Genomic DNA, 13666 nt, shown 5'->3' with positions numbered 1-13666 from the left:
TGACAAAACGTAATAGGATAGGACATTGTAATGCTTAAAGTGTAGAAACAGGAAGAGGTGTGAGGTGGATATGTCTGTCTCCAGCTTCATTTAATTGAGTGTAAAAGAAATTTTATTTTATTTAATGTGTAAAAGAAATGGTTAAAGAGGCATTTGGCAGAGAAATATGGACAAGGAAGAATTGTATGGGGTGAAGATGAAGTGAAAGGTTATTGAGTATGTTAAGATTTGTAGGCAGAAGGAATCTGTTTTATAGAGATGATATTCATTTAAACAAAGGTGGTGCAAGGATTTTTGCCAGTATCGTTGAGGATACCCCAAGGGTTCAGGAAAAATGCTAGTTAAGGGAGAAGGGTAATTTAGATCTGCATTTATCTGATGATGTGGGTCAAAGTAATGCTTGCACTCACCTCATGAATTCTTGTTTGCTGCCACAACAGCTGATGTTGATAAGAGATTCTGAGGGTAGCAATATTTCAAATGAAAGGGAAGATAAAGCTTGGGATACAACCTAAATAACTTCAAGGGGTGTGTCAGGGTAGTAAACTATAGAAAATTACTTAGTCTCAACTGCATCTGCAGTAATGTCTGGAGCGTTGTCAATAAAATGGCTGAATTTGAACTGCTGGTTAGGACAACTAATGCTGATATAATAAGGCTAATAGAAATGTGGTGCCACCCAGAAATTGGCGATGATGAGTTCCACTATGATCTGTATAATGCATTTAGGAAAGATAAGCAAGGTAGACTTCTGGGAGGGCTTACTGGTGGAACCTTGTTCAAAAGGCTAAAACCCACCCTCGGTTATAATGCCAGAAGAAGAAGAAGACAAGGTAGATGGGGTGGAGAGGTCATGTTTCTTATCAAAAGCAGCCTGAGTGCAAAAAGAGCTTTTGCTGAGTCTGAAGTTATGTCTGCCAGCATAGAATCTGTGTAGTGTGATTTAATTGGTGGCAAAGGAACAACGAGAGCAGGAGTAATCCACAGACCAGAATATTGTGAAGAATATGATGAAAGTCTTTACATGCAGATGGAATGGGCAAGCAAGCATGAATTTCTCATTATGGGTGACTCTAATCTGCCCCAGGTTGATTGGAATAAGTGGGAGTGAACTCACCATGGGGAAAAACTTTTCTAAATAAACTAGATGATTATTATTTGTACTCCTTCAGGATGACTTGAATAGACTTCAAAGATGGTCAGAGAAGTGGCAGCTATGTTTTAATACTGCTAAATGCAAGGTCCTGGGAAATAGCAACCCACAAATAAATTATACACTTGGTGGGGTTGAATTACAAACACTGGAGGAGGAAAGGGATCTGGGAGTTACAACACGGGTAGATATGAAGTTTTCTGAACAGGAAATGCCATATATCTGCCCATATTGTAAACATGCAGCCAGAATAGTCCATGGTGTCAATGATTTATTGAATGTTATCCTGTAGAGATAGGAGGTCATAATCCCACTGCATAAGGTGATTGTAAGACCATATTTTGAATACTGTGTTCAAGTATGGAGACCTCATCTGAAAAAAAGACATTGAGCTTCTTGAAAAGGTCTAAAGACTGGCAACTCGAATGGTGAGATCAGCAGAAGGACGACTGTATGAGGAAAGACTCCGATTATGTGGGCTACAGAGCTTGGCAACCATGCACCTCAGAGGTGACCTGATTCAGGTTTATAAGCTCTGAGAGGGATTAGTAAAACGAATGAAGGTGGAATTCTCACTGTTATAAAGAACTCTAACACTAGGGATTATAAATTCAAATTACAGGGGTTTTGCCATTTCATACTTTCAAATTTGATGAGAGCAACTGAGTACTTTACTGAAGTATGTACCACAACTCTTCATTTTTTCTCTCTGGTCTTGGCCTTTACAGTTTTTTAGAGCAGAAGAACCAATTTATAATAATAAATAAGGGTAACATATTCTTCAATTGTTAATGTCATTTTGGAGTGACTAGGCATAGTGTTCATCCAATTTATCACCCAGATTTCTTTATTTATAAGTGTCTCTTACATAACATTTGAATTTCAAATTTCTACATGATAATTAGTTGATATCAACCAAAAAAAAAAAAAAATTCAAATTCATCATGGAAAGTTATTTTGTGCTCATCCAATAAATTGCAATACCGAATTAATTCCTACTATTAGATCTATGAACATTTCTATAAACAAAAAGGTGAGAAACAGATCAAAACCCTTTTGGATCTTAACTAATGTGCTGCAATTCCTTACTTTTGTAATGCTTGTGACTGCATAAAAATTGACAGTTTGAGTTTCTGGGGATTGCATGGAGTACCATTTACAACTTAATCGGCACCTCCGTAGCCAGGTGGGAAGGAGCAGCAGTGCGTAGCACACGCTTCTTGATCAGACCGGGGTTCGAGCCCTTCACCACCAAATACGGAGGATGCGGAAAGTTCAGGGAATGACCACCGCATACCCTGGAGCAATATGGCCTTAGTTGCTAATGCTCCTAAAAAAAAAAAACAAATAACAATAACTTAATTAACTACCGGTTACATTTTCATTTGTCTTAGATATCACACATTGTCAAGTTTGATAATCAGGATATGCAAAACTTGCTGGAAGCAGTTCTGTTTTCTCATCAAAAACTTTTTTATTCTATTTAAAGATACTTTGCATGTGTAAGCAGTGGTTATTCTGTTTAAAGAAGTAAGTATACAATTTCTCTCAACTTCAGTTAAAAATGGTTCTGATCCTATTTTCAGAAAAGCAAGCTCAATGTATAACAACACAATGAAAGTAGAGATGTCTTAAGTGGTTTATGCACTTGAGACACCCATAGCAACCACACACAAACCACCACAGCATTTCCCCTATCCTACATGAAACCATGCTACAGATATTAAAAAAAGTACCGTTGTGAATAACTAAGCTGTTATAAATTTCTGCATGTGCAATTATAGAAACATATCTGCTTCTCAAAATGCAATGGTAATAAGGATAATGTTACAATAATTAAGCATAACTTAAGATGCAACTTGAGTCTAATTTTCTGTGGTATAAAACTGATATGCTGGAGTCCTGCAACAGGCTTCAGTCAATATTTGGGGACTTGAAGCACATAAATTTTGTCTCAAGCCCAGTAATTTCCTGTAATGGAGCTTAGCAAGGGTTCATAGATGAAAGCATTCTTTAGATATATCATTATGTTAACCTGAACAGTTTGCTTTAAATATATATTTTAATAATAAACATACTGTTCAAGTATTATCTGGAAATAATACATTCCATTCCAATCTAATCAAAATCAAAACTAACTAGGACTAATTTTTACAAGAACACCCTATGTTTCTATATCTGACTTTGTTAGTTGAGAACTACTATTTAAAATTGTACATATGTATGTCTTTATGTGCATATTTGTACATACACACTAATATGGTTAGTTTATATCCACTATAATACAAGAAAATGACAAGTTACTGGTGTTTCTCTGTATTAACCATTTCATTAAGTACTAATAAAAGTTTTATTAGTTTAATATTCTATAAATATTTAATTTTAAAAGAAAATAAGCTTTAATTTCATTATTTTACCTTTTCCAGTCTTTCCCACTAATATCTCCAGGCCACCTATGTTTTAAAATACATTCAGGAAGTTCTGGAATGAGTGGAGCTGGTTGAAAATTTGAAAGAACATCTGCTTCACCTTTCTTTAAAGAAAAAAAGTTTAGAAATAAAACTACACCACAGCTACATATTAACAAATAAAAAACAAAAAAAACTATCAGAAAACCGTGAAATCAGTTTTTTTTTTTTTTAAGATGTATGTAAACAAACCAATTCCTAAAAATTATATTTATATTTTCATTTTAGGATCAAAAGTTACAGGACTGTATTTGTTAAAAATATCTAAACATTGAACATATAATAATTATAAAAAAAAAAAAAAAAAAAAAAACTATTTTATTACAAAATAAAATAATGTATTTTTATGCTTTGCTACTCCAAATTCTATTAAATTAAATGGTTTCTTCTGCAAATCCTCCTATTAATATGTACTGAACATATAATAGAGGAAGAAAGTAATGTCAACATTTAATTGATGATGATTTGCTGTTTTATAGCATATTGACAACCTAGGCATTAATTAGCAATGACATGCTTAAGTATTTACCACTATATTGCTCTAGCAAAAATCAAGCTCATGTTAAACTTTGGTTCCAATAAACTGGACTTTACAGTCTGTGTACTAAAATGTAAAATACTGTGCTTTACTGTATGTATATGTGTATTTAAGTATAAAATACAGTGTGTTCATTTTATTTAAGGTATTTGTAATAAAACAATGCAATTCTAAAAATTAATTTTTATTTCTATTATTCTTTTGTTTTTTGGCACCTCCGTAGCCAGGTGGGCAGAAGTAGCAGTGCATACCACACGCTTCTTGGTTAGACCGGGGTTTGAGCCCGTGACCACCAAATATGGAGGATGCGGAAAGGTCAGGGATTGACCACCGCATATCCCCGGAACAATATGGCCTTAGTTGCTAATGCTCCTAAAAACCAAATAACAACAACAACTTTTGTTTTTTTTCTAATACTCATCCTCCTACTTCACAATCTCCCAAAATTACTGCCTATTTTGTAATGAGGATGTTCTCCACTTTGGAAAACACTTCAGAATTGATCAAAAATAATTTGTATACACATTATGCATTTTTTTCTTAGAATAAAAGGTAAGGAACTAGTTCCAACTTTATTTTAATCCAAATGACAAACTGCTTAAAATACCTGATATATTAAAATGAGCAAAACAAATTGTTTCTTTTATTTTGTAGTTTTATCAGATTTTTCAAATTGGGGCATATCCTCATTCGGCAGTTAAGCAGAAATTTGCAAAAACCATCACTTTTCCTGATATTTAATGGTAAAAAATTATATAATACAATAAATTTGATAATTTCCTTAACTATTAACTATAACCCTCGATTCATTTATAAACCATAAAAAAAATATATATAAAGTATGGTGCCTAGACACGCCAAGTAAATAACACTTTCCTAATACAGCACTTACTGAATTTTCAAGCTGCTGTTGTAATGACTGGTACAAAGTGCGAATCTTTTTTGCATGCTGTATAAGTCTAATGGTGTGAAGAGTAATACTATCCACAGAACAAGCTTCTGGTGGTAACCTACAAAAATGTTATGTTAGCTTTGATTTCAAAAAATAAACTCTTACAAGGAATTTAAAAAATTGTTTATATAGCATTTGATATATTACATACACAGAATGTAACTTAAGATTATAAACTACATCTTATCCAGCAAGCTTATACAGGGGACATTAAATATAGAAAAGCTTGATCATTTTAATATTTACGACAATTCAAAGCATTGCTTTCCAAATTTATCTCATCAAATACTACTTTCAGGAACTGTTTGGCAATTTTTTCATTTTAGTTTTTGTTTGAATGTAAAAGTCCATCCAGTGATCAACTGAAGAAAAATGTTGGACAGCATTATCAAAGACTGTTTCTTTTACATCACTGCAGTACAGTACATGTCAAAAACTCAGATTCACACAAAATGAGTCCCAAATTTGGTAGTCTTATTTGCCTAATTTTATTGCAAGGCATATTTTAATTCTATTTATTGCTAAAAACTTTCAACATTAAGCTGATACTAATATCTGGCACTATTTGTGTGTGTGTGTGTGTGTGTGTGTGTGTGTGTGTGTGTGTGTGTGTGTGTGTGTGTGTGTGTGTGTGTGTGTGTGTGTGTGTGTGTGTGTGTGTGAGATTAAAATAATTAGTACTTTATGTGAAGCTTTACTTGTCCACTCTTCAAAACTGTAGGCAAAAATAAGTTCATTTTTAAAAGGTACTTCATCAAATTACTAGCCATATATTTCTATTAAATTTTTAATGAGCTCATTGAAAAGTACAGCTATAAATACTAAACTTTGAAGAATCAAGGACACTCAGGAAATGTATTACATGACAGAAAAAGGACATACGTAGTTGAATTTTAAATATGTGGTCACATTTAATTTAATTTGAATAATATTGAGAAATGTAATTTATCTCAATTCTGATCACATAAGACCTAGTGGTCATATGATCTTGTTCTTCTGAATTTTTTCTGCTTTAGCCATAATATGCCAGTTCTTATGGTAATTTAGTTTGTAGGGAAGTGTGTGTATCCACAGGCCAATTATGAACAAACACAAATAGCAAAGGTACATGATGCAAGAAAGCAAGCTTATCATCAGCCAAAAAAAACAGAAGAAGAAAAAAAAACAAACCCTCATTTCACCCATCCACTCGCTCCAAATGTTTGTCAAATTCTGCCTTGAATCTATTTAAGCTATCAACTTCTACAATGACAGATGGAAGTTTGTTCCAGCAATCAACCACCCACTGGCTAAAGGCAAACTTCTGCACATCTATCCTACAACAGTCTTTCCTCAATTTGAATTTATGTCCTCTCAAGCGATTATTCTGAGCAAGAGGAAGGCTTCCATCAGCAGCAGCATTGAGCATACTCAAACCATTCAAGACTTTATTTACTTCCTTTGCCACCTCCTTTAATATAACTGGATAGATTCCATCCACCCCAGGTGCCTTTCTTATGTTTATCTTCAACAATTTCTCCTCCACTTTACTCTCAGTTATTACAAGATTATCTAGCTTACTCCAGAGTTTAATGCACCTCTGGCATTCCCCTCCCTGAATAACTCCTCATGTGTGAATGTAGATGCAAAATATTCATTTAGTTTGTTAGCTACCTGAGCAGGATCATCAACAGTTGAACCATCAACATCAAGTGGACCAATCTGATTCATCCCCTTCCTTCTAGAGTTTACATAAGTAAAGAACTCTTTACTGTTTTTCTTTGCATCCTTTGCCAAAGATTTCTCATAATCTGCCTTTGCCTACCTAACCTCCTTAGTGACTTGGAATTGTATACACCTGTTTTGTTTGTTTGTTATTTGGTTTTTAAGAGCAGTAGCAACTAAGGCCATATTGCTCCGGGATATGCGGTGGTCAATCCCTGACCTTTCTGTATTTGGTGGTGACGGGCTCGAACCCCGGTCTAATCAAGAAGCATGTGCTACGCACTGCTGCTCCTTCCCACCTGGCTACGGAGGCGCCGTATACACCTGAAAAAATACTATTTTACAAGTTAACTAAGAAACTTGCCTTCTTTTTTTGGGAGACTTAATTTAAAAAATGCTGCCATACATGTTCATTCAAGTTGAGAACATGTATGGCAGTATACAAATAAAACTTTGAAAAATAAATCTTTGGCAATTGCCCAAAATCCATTCAAAGCAGGTTCCGTAGCCACAGCTCCATCAAATATCCAAGCAATGAATTAATTGCAATGCTCTATGAATTAATTAAATTGCAATACAATAAAGGTAAATAATATCAGCAGCTGTTTTCTAACATAAATGAAAGAGAGAAATCTCTCAGCCTTCAATACTAATAGGTGATGCTGGTTTAATCTGGCATAATTTTGCAGATTTGAAACATTCCATTTGATGCTTTATTTCAGCTAGAAAAGCATTTGTAACAAACTCAACTATAGTATTCTTCTAATTATAACATCAAAATCTAGAATTAACTGTTGATTATTTTTACGTAACATGGAAATAAACAGCATTTATTAACTTCTTGAAAATCAGTCTGTCCTACTTTGTTTTCTTGTTATAAATGGATAAATGCATTCTTGCTTGTTCATCTTCACTTCACCAGAAACTGGCAAAGCAACTGAAACTGTTATATACATAAATGAACTTTGGTATTTTTCTCTCTACCAGACAAATGGCAATTCCAACAATAAAGTCTGCTTGTCTTTGCACTTCATAAGCTTTGCTATCCCATCATAATTAGCAATTTGAAAATAATGAGTGAAATTGCTTTTATGTTTGGTAGGTTTTTAGGTTTAGTAGAATCAGTGCTGGTCTAACTCCAGCTATCAGGTTTTTACCCTTCAAAATATGAAAAGAATGCTGATTCTCTTTCAAAAATAAAATTTAAAAAGAAATTAATGCACAAGTTATAACTGTCCATTGTACTTTGTATTATTATTGACACAAATATTTAGCAACTGAGTGTCATGCAGTAGAAATAGAAATCTACTTCAAGAATTGTGACTGAAAGCTGCTTTTCTTTTAAATTTCTTTAGAGTTTTTTATAAGATAATACAGCAGCTTCCACTTTTTGTGAATAGACTTTTTCCTTAAAAGGGTCCTTGAATCCTTTTCCTCCAACATTCCAAGCCAGCTCACAAATTATTTATTAAATCATTATTTAATAAATAATTTACTCACATTATTTATTAAATCATTATGAATTTAATATAATTATTATTAAATTATTAACAATCATCACAACAGCTAATACATATTTTCATAAGCATATAAATGCAAACTGAGATATTTTAAGATAAAAGTCATAAGTTTTCATTATACACTTTGTTTAAAAGAATTTTTTTTTAAAATTTAAAGGATCTGAGAGCCAGATTTGCTCTTTTCGATTTCCCATGCTAGATTGAATTTTCACAATCAAGAGCATAATATATGTAAATCAAATCGCAAATAAAGGTCAATAAATATGCAAATTAAATCACAATAATATTGTATGCTGATATAATTATAAAGATTTATTATTTTATTTTTTAGTATTTGTAGACAATAACAACCACATGCAGAATTGGAAGTACCAATGCATTTGGAAATTTCATATCATATCATATCAGAGACCCATTAATGACTGCTGCATTTGGTGTGCTAAACTGTGTTAGCTGAACACTAGTACTAAAAAAATGGCAAGAAAACTTATAAAAATTAAAATACAAATTCCATTTACATAATTCAGATGTGACAGAATGTAAAGTCTGCTAACAACAGAAACAAAACAACAGTTGACAAAAAACTTGTAGCATATATTCCAATTATGTTATCCACCAGAAAATTATAATTCAACTAATACACTTCAAACTAAAACAATTACAACTAAAATACAAAACCAATGACAAAAATAAAATTAATATTAGACATCTATGTCTCCCTAGAAGCAGTTTTTCTGATCTGTAATGTTCATTTTGCATGCAACCTTTATGTTCTCAACAAATGATTAAGCCTACTGTAACATGAACCAGCATAGACATACACAGAATGCCTAATATAAACAGATCTGAATTTTTACAGATATTTTTCAAATTCCAACAAAATAAGGGATGCAAATCAAAGTCAAAAATATATTGAAGGAATATTAAAATTCATATTTACATATGAATTTTAATATTCATATTCTGAATATGAATATTCATATTCTCTAACAGACAATTTAAACTTTTTTGTTTTTTGGCAAGTAGTAGTAGTAGTGGCATGTGATGCAAGAAAGCAAGCATATGAGCTTAAGGGCTCACATCTTGTGAATATGGGCTTGGCACACCCAAGGTCCAGAGCTAGATATCATCATTCTCCTCTTTCTTGGCGATTCCCTTCTACTTCTGACTCTTGCTCTCTCTGTCTCGCTCTCGCTCAGGGAATTTATTTTGGCTGGTGCAGCATAAGTCTCAGGCTTCCTTGCACCATTTGGCTAATAATAGTAATAATAATAATGTAGCATCAGCCAAATTTACACAACCATTCCCTCTAAAAATTTCTCCATATCCTCCTTGAATTTATTTAAGCTATCAACTTCCATAAGAACAGATGGAAGTTTGTTCCAGCAATCAACTACCTGCTGGCTAAAGGCAAATACTGGCACATCTATTCTACAACTGTCTTTCCTCAATTTGAATTTATGCCCCCTTAGGTTTGTAATCTGATCAAGTGGAAAAATCCCATCAGAATTCAGCATTCTCAACTCATTACACACCTCAATCAGATCACCTCGCAGCTGCCTAGTCTCCACCACTGTAATTGCAATTTGCAGAACTTAAGCCTTTCTTGGTAACAGACCCATTCGTTCCCCTCACCAATCTTGTTGCCTTTCTTTGTACATGCTCAAGCAACTCTACATCCTTCCTAAAATGAGGTCCCCAGACCTGTACGCAGTACTCAAGGGATGACCTGACCACTGCCTTATACAAACGGATAATCACCTCATTTTCCCTACTAGCAAAATTCCTGTATATCATTGAGAAGCCCTCATGACCTGCTCTGGCAGCTTGTCTGCATTGCTCAGAAAACTTCATATCTGACTACACAATTACTCCCAGGTCTTTTTCAGTTTCTAACACCCTAAGTGTACTACCACACAGTTGGTATGTTTCTCTGGCGTTACTTCTACCCATATGCAGTACAGGGACTCCCCAGCTTATGTAATACTCGACTAATGTAAATTCGACTTTATGAGTTTTTGCTGGCTAGTGAAAACTTAAAAAAATTGTGGAAACATATTTTGCATCCAGTAGGAATAAATGGAGGTCCTGTGAAAATATTATAATGTAACGTGAAAATATCATAATTGGTAATTCATTCCAAGACCTCGGAAGTTGAAATTTTCACTATATAACTAAGCTATTTATCTCTCTAATAGGTCATTTTTATAATGGAAATTGCACTACACTTTCATCGTTACCATATATGTTCTGTTATAAGAATCAATTCTGAACGCCTTTGTGATATTTTTCTAAAACACATTTCTGGAGGTCACTACCATAAAACAATAAAAACAATTTGCACTTTCTGGTTTATTGGGCTTTTCTGTTTGGGCAATCTATTATAAATGGGTAGTAAACTCGATCTTATTGCATTTGCAATAATACAGATAACTGGAATTCTGTGGGTTTTTACGTTACGGTATTATTGGTGAAATGAGTTCGCCTTCACTGAAATCTTCAATCATATAAAAAACATAAATAAATTTTCAGAATCTTCTCTTCACTCCTATTTATTTATTACGATGGTGAAGGGAAAGGGACCAATGAAAAGTGCAAGTGCTGGCAGTGCTAGGAAACAAAACAAAATTGATTTAGAAATAAAGATGATTAATTAAGAAGTATGAAGCAGGACAAAGTTTGTCATCTATTGCACAGAATTAGGTCTCGCGCTTTAACAGTGAATGCTATTTTAAGGGACAGTGCGTGTATAAAAGAACATGTTAAAGCATCAATGCATTTAAGATCAACAGTGAACACAAAAAACTATTAATAATATGGATGGAAAATCAGATTCAGAAGCAAGTGCCCCCGGGTCCAATGGCCATTCAAGCAAAAGCAAGAAGTATTTATGAAGATATTAAGGATAAGTACAGCAAACCCCAAGTCAAGTTCGTAGCAAGCAACGGGTGGTTTAATAGGTTCATGCATCACACTGGTTTCCAAAACATTAAAGTATGCGATGAAGTCGCCAGTGCCAATTCTGCAGCTGTAGAGAAATTTTGTGATGTATTAGAAAAAAATCCATTCTAAATCTCCACAGCCTTCAACTTCCGCACTGGCATGCTTATCAGCTGGAGAGTTAATTCTGGCAATGATGCTTGAAAAGTAAAACCTGCTGATGTTATGCCTGTGTCCTCTCTTTTTGTAATTTTTCCTGTGCATGAGATAAAAAAATTGAATAAATAATTCTATTTACATGTTCATCGAACATTTCTTTTTTGCTTCAATAAAATTATGTGTGCATAGTTGTGAGTGCTGCATAAGCATTTAGGGAAATTCCAACTTATGTAAAATTCGACTTGTGTAAAGTTCTGCGGAATGCAAACCTTACGTAAGTCAGGGAGTGGTTGTACTTTGCATTTGTCAATGTTAAACTTCAGTTGCCACTTCTCAGCCCATCTATCCAACCTTTCTAGATTCTGTTGCAATAGCACACTGCCAACCTTTGTATCAACTGCATACTTGGACATTAAGCGTGATATATCTTCATCAATATCATTGATATATATACAAAACAACAGCGGGCCCAACACCGAACCCTGGGGAACTCCACTAATTAATAAAATTAGTCCACGAAGAGCAGCATCCATTGATTACCACCCTCTATCTTCTCCCACTCAACCACCCTTTTATCCACTGTAGCAACTTGCCCTCAATACCATACTGCTCCAATTTGTACAGTAGTCTTCCATGCACAATAGTATCAAAAGCTTTCCTGAAATCCAAGTATATGATATCAAAATTATTTTTTTGCATCCAGTTCCTTTGTAACCACATCATAATATCCAATCAAATATGTCAGACAAGACTTTTCCTTAACAGACCCATGCTGTGTCTGAATTATTACTGTAATCTTGTCTAGATAATCCTGCAATGCTTCTTTAACCAACAGGTCTGTAATTACTTGTGTCACCTTTTGATCCCTCTTTGTGAATTGGGGATACATTTCCACATCTCCAGTCCGTGGGAGACTTCTCCTGAGTCCAAGGATGCTCATAATTATGGCTAAGTGCTTACTTCCTTTGCCATTGCCTTTAATATAACTGGATAGATCCCATCCACCCCAGGTGCCTTTCCTCTTGAACTTCAACAATTTCTTCTCCACTTTGCTCTCAGTTATTACAAAATCATTAAGCTCCCTGTTAGTGTTTAATAAGCTTCTGTCCATTTCCCTAAAGAATTCCTCATATGTGAATGTAGATACAAAATACTCATTCAATTTGTCAGCTATCTGAGCAGGATCATCAACGTGCCATGCAATATCGCTGGATTAAAGCCAGATTTAACACACAAAGTTGCTTTATACAATTTCCGAATGTATTAGTATTCATGTTTTGAAATATGATGAAATGTGAGAACAATAACAGACTGCTGTATATGAGTGAACAGTTTATTGTATGGAGGTAAAAGATGAGACATGTCTGAACAAATTATGCTTTGTTACAGTGTGCTCTATTGTCTCAACCTTTAGCAATGAACATAATCTGGATACTTTCTGAACAGACCTAGTATACTCTGTATAGCTATTTCATATATTAGAATTTCTCTATAGCTATGCCTACAGACAAACAAAGCTAAATACTTGGAGGTGAATAAAATAAGGAATAAAAACATCTCTCTGTTATAAATTATTACATCAAAAGATATTATGTATTCTATCAATATTACTTACTCCTGAGGTGCTAATATTTTGGCTGGAGTTGGCTGATAGAGTTCAGCTCCCTCTACTTCCACTGGTCGGGGTTTTGTAATCTGCTCTCGTTCAATAGCAGCAATTCCAGATTCTGTGTCTTGAATTAGAGGCAAGTCACCCCAATGTGACTGTAGCATTTTTTAATATGAACTAAAAAATAAATTGTAAGAGGTAAAATAAATTAAAATTCATTTATTAAGCAAATCAAAAGTTAATAGTATTATTAGTGGCAAATGATGTAAAGAAGCAAGTTTATATGACATCAGCCAAAATTAAAAAAAAAAAAACAAAAAAAACCTTACCTATCCATCCTCTCTAATAATTATTTTAATGCTTTCTTAAATTTATTCAAACTATCTATTTCTACAATACCAGATGAAAGTTTATTCCAACAATCAATTACTCTGGCTGAAGGCAAATTTTTGCACATCTGTTATGCAGCCATTTTTCAATTTAAGTTTATATCCTCCTTACATGTGTCTGAGAAAGAATAAGAATGTCATCAACATTCAGTTTACTCATTTAATCAGGTCTCCTCATGGGTGTCTGGTTTCCAAGCACTACCTCTTGTGTCCCTAAAATATTGTTGCTTTTCT

The 13666-nt window shown here is 33.9% G+C and overlaps 1 protein-coding gene across 1 annotated transcript; it reads right to left on the bottom strand.

Annotated features, from left to right (window-relative positions):
* Positions 1-3570: 3570 nt before the first annotated feature.
* Positions 3571-13212, bottom strand: LOC150074667 (STAGA complex 65 subunit gamma-like; the record flags this gene model as incomplete). Its single annotated transcript, XM_090389502.1, has 3 exons — positions 13050-13212; positions 5052-5169; positions 3571-3686 (listed from the first exon to the last, which is right to left on the bottom strand). Coding segments are annotated over exons 1-3 (392 nt in total), but the record flags the coding sequence as incomplete, so codon positions are not given.
* Between the last annotated feature and the right edge of the window lie 454 nt (positions 13213-13666).

The sequence above is a fragment of the Mastigoproctus giganteus genome, unplaced genomic scaffold (assembly GCF_048544385.1).
Source record: "Mastigoproctus giganteus isolate SK-2022 unplaced genomic scaffold, ASM4854438v1 scaffold_106, whole genome shotgun sequence".
NCBI classification, from domain to species: domain Eukaryota; kingdom Metazoa; phylum Arthropoda; class Arachnida; order Uropygi; family Thelyphonidae; genus Mastigoproctus; species Mastigoproctus giganteus.
The sequence above is the reverse complement of the archived record's forward strand: the minus strand, read 5'-3'. Positions and strand labels throughout refer to the sequence as shown.